Source organism: Anopheles moucheti, chromosome 2 (genome assembly GCF_943734755.1).
Source record: "Anopheles moucheti chromosome 2, idAnoMoucSN_F20_07, whole genome shotgun sequence".
Lineage (NCBI taxonomy): Eukaryota > Metazoa > Arthropoda > Insecta > Diptera > Culicidae > Anopheles > Anopheles moucheti.
The window spans coordinates 90,551,748-90,557,747 of record NC_069140.1 but is presented as its reverse complement, the minus strand read 5'-3'; the positions used below and the strand labels follow the sequence as shown (position 1 = coordinate 90,557,747).

At 45.0% G+C, this 6,000-nt stretch overlaps 1 protein-coding gene across 1 annotated transcript in view; it reads left to right on the top strand.

Moving 5' to 3' along the window:
- The first annotated feature begins 2,142 nt into the window (after window positions 1–2,142).
- Window positions 2,143–6,000, top strand: part of LOC128299795 (potassium voltage-gated channel subfamily KQT member 4-like) — a 39,065-nt gene continuing 35,207 nt past the window's right edge. The window contains exon 1 of the mRNA XM_053035878.1: window positions 2,143–3,269. Within this exon, the coding sequence (XP_052891838.1) occupies window positions 2,143–3,269 (1,127 nt within the window). The remainder of the gene's footprint in view (window positions 3,270–6,000) is intronic.

Here is a 6,000-nt window from a genome sequence, read left to right as displayed (position 1 = left end):
GAGCAGTAAAATTTCACCTCCCGCGTTTGACCGAAAGTTGCTGAATGTTCCGGACGCCCATTCACGTTACTGGCTCTTTAGCGCAAACGATCAATCAACCCGGCGTAACAGTGCCGGGCGAAAAAGTTCTCAACTCAATCATTCGCAAATTTAACCGAAAGCTATATATGTTCGAATGTTTGCAAATCATCAATGAAGATTCGGACAGACACGAGTTGGTTAAATGTTTCTATTGTTTTGTATAAAAAAAACATTATCAACCAGTTTTATGCAAAGAACTGCTTATATTACTATTACTGCTTATATTACATATGAGAAGTGATACAGAAATCCACTATCTTTCGCGGTGTGTTGAACATTCACCAAATATTCAAATAGTTGCAAAAATGATGTTAAATAAGTCAATGCGTGGAGTGTCTAAAGGATTTGTCTTAGTTTCTGCTGCAGAAACTGTTTTTAATTAATTTAAGGTTAATTAACTCAATAAGTGCCTAGCAAACTTCAATTCATAAAGGGGGAACTTCAATCGGGCTTTATTCAATTGAACTCAGAAGCCCGTCCAGAAGAATCGGTTCATTAAAAGTGGTATTTTTGTAACAAATATTTGTCGTCAAATATAAATATGCTTTTAAAATGAAAAATTCGTCAATATGGAGGCGAGAGGCAACAAAAAGTTTAGGTAAGGATCTGAATATGGATGGATGAACGTAGTGCAGCCAGATATTGGAGATTATAGTTCCTACTCGAATAGTAGAAGTAGAAGAATAAAATGAAAAATTCATTTAAGGACTTATTGTGAGGTATCGTGACTAACCTATATTGTGAGCAGGGGTTTGTTATATTTGATATTTGAATAGAATAACTAAGTTAATCAAAAATGCACGTAAAGCTAATTTTTTTTTCAAAATAACTTCCCCACTTAAATGAAACAACCTTTCTTGCAATCATGGTATGCACTGTAAAACTGTTCGCCCATTCAAATACAACATTATTTTCCTTTCTTTCTAAATATTCCATTCCATTAAAAGAAAGTGTCAAGATTGTTCCATAATTATAACGAAACTGTCAAACAGCATACTCGTAATGCTTCATCCGCCCCTCGTTCAACACGATTCTTCGCGTTCGAAGCGCTAAAAATCTTCGAATTAGTAAAACCACGCCAAAGGGTAAAGTTCCAATTTCCCACGGCATCGTAAAAGGATTTTTGTGACAGCACCAAAAAAAAAATGTCGACAGTGTGGCTTAATGGTGTGCCAGAGCGTGTCAACCGGAATAATACCAAGCCGTGGGGATGTGGGAAAATTTAAGTTGATTAACACTTTTTCTAATTATCTTCAACTCGATCGCAGGTTCGGGCAGAAGGAAAGCAAGACGGCAAAAAGGCAAAAACGAACCATTAATTTGATTCCCAAGAGAGACGAGAGAGCAAGTACGCGGAGTACGGCTTAAAGCGAAAAGGAAAAGTTAAGTACCGAAAAGGGAACATCCTACATCGATGAGACATCGAGAGTCACCGGAGAAGATGTGCTGCAAGGGGTCTCGAATGCACACACGGCATTTTCGTGGAAGCGAGTGAAAGCGAATTAAGAAAACGGAACGAGTTGCGGCGTAGTAGTCGATGGAATATGGTAAGGTTAATCTTACGAAGCACAAATCTTCCGCCCACGGTATCATTCGAAGCATCATCGATCGGGTTTCCCGTAGTGGATCGTTAGGGAGAAAAAGGCTTGCGTAACGTGTGACAGTGTTGGGGTGGTTTCGGGGGTAGCATTTATCACCCTTCACAGCAAGTGTACGACGAGTGTGTGAAATGAGCCTGTAAATAGTGTGCATTTTCCAGCCCGTTCGGAATAATGTTGACAGTGCTATTAGCTGCAACCGTAGTGCAACAGGAAGCAGAAGCAGTTGAAACCGAACTTACGAGGCACGCTGTGCAGACATTAGGGAAGGGCAGGGTTTACCGACGGCAAGACGCGTCGCGTGTGCAGTGGCTGAACTGGTTGCGGTTTGTTTGTGGCCAGCGGCTGTCGCCGGAACGTTCGTGAGCGATCGCGAGCCATGTCGGATCGGGGTGCATCGATCGATGGGCCGATTCGCGGCTAGCAACCCGCAACCGGCGTTCCCGCAGAACGATACCGCCAAATGTTGTCGGTCGTGCTGAGTGCAACCACCACGATAACAATGAACAGAGGCGAGCAGGAGAATCTTTACCGGCAGTCACGCAATCTACGGCTGCAGCAGCAGGAAGCGAAAGCGCAGCAACTACAGCAGCAGCAGCAACAGCATCAACAGCTGCAGCACCAGCAACATCAGCAACTCGGCAAGCGCCACTACTCCTACGGGAATATACACCAGTTCAGCGGTGCCACCGTGGCATTGCCACCGATCATGATCGCCCGCGGGCTCGGTTCGTTCGCGGTGGACGACCAGCAGCTGCGGCAGGCGGGCGGTCCCGCCCACGACGATCTCGTGCTGAGCGTGCTCAAGTCACCGGTGAAGGAGACGACGAACCTGCTGGCCGGTAGCCGGTCGGCCCTGTCGGCCAGCCCGAGCGCGGGCAGCAACGGGATAACGATGGGCGGCAGTTCGACGCAGGCGCAAACGCCGAGCCCGTGCGCGACCGGTGGCGGCGGTGGCATGATGATCAGCTACCGGGCGCTCCAGGGCTCCGAGGATGATCTGGTCGACGATGTGGAGTCGGCCATCGAAACGACTGAGCTGAATGCGGGCGATCCGCATAAGGCACCGCTCCATCCGGGCACCTCCTGTTCCTCCTCTTCCCCGCGTGCCCTTAAATTCCTGCGCCGCTTTCGGCCGGGAAAGCCGGCGCGTGCCTTCGAACCGCACCACAAGCGGGTACCGACACCGATGCGGCGCAAAAACCGGAGCCGATCGCGGTCGCGCTCGAACGATATACTGGACGGGGTTAGTGCGAGCCAGGGCAATATCGTGGTCGATGATGATGATGATGACGATGATGTCGATATGGATGACGATGTGAACGAGCTACCGGGCGTCTCCATGGGACTGCATCATCACGGTGGTACGGGTGTCGGGGGTGCGGGTGAGGCGGGCGGGGGAGCAATGAGCGGTACGGGGAAAAATTTGGGCGTGCCCAACCCGTACTACCCGATAGCGCTACCGATCGACCAAGCGTTTAAGGCCAAATACGTTTTCCATCATCGGCGCGGTAAAACCGTGCAGGAGCGGTTCTACGTCTTTCTCGAGCATCCTGGCGGTTGGCTGTGTTTTGTATATCACTTCTCAGTGTAAGTATGATGTACAGTAAAAAAAATAGAGGGGAAAATGTTTTATTTAAATTTATTTGATTTATTACACTAATACATTGACAGAAGCTTTATGCAGTGGAACGCCGATTATCCGTGCTCCTCGAGACTCGACAGTTAACAGATAATCGGATGTCACGGTAGGGTTTATTCTGAATGCGTTATTTTTGCTTTTTGGTTTGTTGTTTTAAGAACCTTTAGTTTTGTTTTAAGAGTTTAATCACATTTAATCTTATACTTTCGGACCTTTCATTTCTTCCGTCAACAATGTATGTCAAAACACCTCCTTTGGAACTGTCATTTCCGAGCAGCACGGATAAACGAACACACGGATAATCGGCGTTCCACTGTAATTCTAATCGAATGCTCAATTATTGATAGTTCCAATACGAAGTGATAGTCTTTTTTCTTAGAACGGCCCTATTTTATCGAATCGACTTATTTTAACCTCGTAGTATACGGAAATGAGGGATTGGTTCGAATGAGATTTTGGTGCGGTCTGTTCGCATGACGACCGCTACCATGATGTAACCGGGCCGAACCGAAAAGCAATAATATATTTCAATTATTTTACTCTTTTACTCTTCTGCACTCAATATATTTTATTTTTAAAAAGTTCCCTCATGCACCCTCCAAAGAAAATGGATTTTCACTGCACTGCACTAGGACAAGCATAATTTATTACCTTCCGTGGAAAACCTAGGCCTTCCGCTCTACTTCATGCTAAAGTTTGCTACATAGTAGCGGCACCATATCTCATAAATCCGTGCAACAAAGTTCGACGCTCCTTCCGCTACAAAGTGTACATTGCCAGTGAAGATTCACCCATGAGCGATTAAATTATATCGGGCGGTTGAAATTATCCCCACCCCGTATTCACTTGTCTAAGGTGAGCCTAAGACGCGCATAATTTACAACACTTGTGGTTTAATTAATAAACCACGTAACAACATAATTGTGGTCGCCTTGCAAAGTGTGCGAACAAAGCCAAATGTTGCGGTAAGGAGGATCGGAATGAATTCTTTATGAAGATGGGGTTTAAATCACGGTATTATTTCTAAACGGGGCTTTGATTTTTGTTGTTGCTAAGGTTGGTTTGATGGGTAAAATGCAGAACAACGCCTAATCTTGTGAAATAATCAAGCTTTCAAGTATATGGCCGCATGTGTCATGCAAAAACCATAACCACAAACTTTGTGCCGGGTTCTGCACCCAGCACAACACAATGTTCGATGTTGTCGCGACCGGGTTGAGATGGTTGTCGTGTTTTGTTTACCCTGTCCCATACATGTCGCATTAATTAATGGCAGTTGCTTGTTAGCTGCTATGAAACGGTGAAAAGTTTTCCCAGAATGCTGCGTGCGGTACCCGGCACTGGGGTTTGCTACTGACAGTGGATGCATTTTTAATTGCATTCGGAAATGAACGCAAACCTCGGGCAGAGGCGTCTTGAGGCGAGAGTGAGTTAACTGTCTTGGCAGCAAGGAGCGAGCGAACGTCATCCAGAACCATGGAAGGAAGTCACCGCATGTGGTAGGATTGTTCTCATAGAGAATTATAATGATCTTACAGCTCACTGTGCACATGGTGAGGATTAGAGTGATATGCTGTGAATGATAAGATATTCACGGGTTTGAGAAGTGTTTTTTACACGAGAAGGGTATCTTTAAAGTGTTATCAATTAAAAGTACGTTATATACGCTAAGAAGCTATATGAACTTATGCAGAGAACTTATGATAGAAAAACGATTTGTCTGCGAAAAATGTTTAGACAATTGGTCTGCTATCTTATCTAATAGATTGAGAAATTCTGGAGAACTCATTTAAATTCGTTTAAAAATTATTAAACAGGCTCTTATTTCCTGTTGAATGTTGCCATAAGTCTTAGGCATACAAATTGGTTGTAAATCACGCCGTAAGCCCTTCACGGTGCGATGTTTCATCAGGAATTTAATGTCTATGTATGTTTAATGTCTCTATGTCTACAGCATTGTACATGTTCTTAAGTGGTGCAGGATAATGAAATGTTACAGAATTTGTAAGATTAGACAACATGAGGAAGAAATGATGTTGCATGGCTTCTAGAAGCCTCCACATTATTATCCCAAGCTCTGTTTTTCCAATTGGCTCACCTTACCGTATGCAAAACTTTCCCAGCATGCTGGCCTCAATCTTCTCATCGGTTTCGAAATTCATTACCACTTTCCCAAACATCCAAACCTGTGTGCCTTTTGGGCCGGCTTCCATCACAACAGCACCCAGTGTTGCGAAGGCAATCCTTCGCTGGTCGTAAATATCCATCGATTGATTTGGGAGGATAGGAACAAGGTTTGAACAAATCACTCCTCGGTGTGCTTAGCACAGTAATCTCTCGGTAATCTTTTACCACTAGCCGGGGAGAGGGTAAGAACGGCGAGTGCTGCGAGTTGATTGCGACGGACAGGGAAAATGTTTCAGTAGCACCAACGAGCAAGAGAGGTTTAAATTCGATAGTGAAGGAATTTTTTCAAGTTCGCATCGATCGGAGATCTTCTGAGAAATTCGCGCTTGATTTCACCCGGCATTTTAACCCCGGCATGTTCGCTTACCTGGAGCCGGCAAGAAAGATAAACGCTCGCGTTTCACGCGGCACAGATTGGAAAATGCCACAGTGGGATTCTTGCAGCAGAGTGAAAAGGTTTTGCATTGTTTGAAATATTATCAGGCTGGTTTC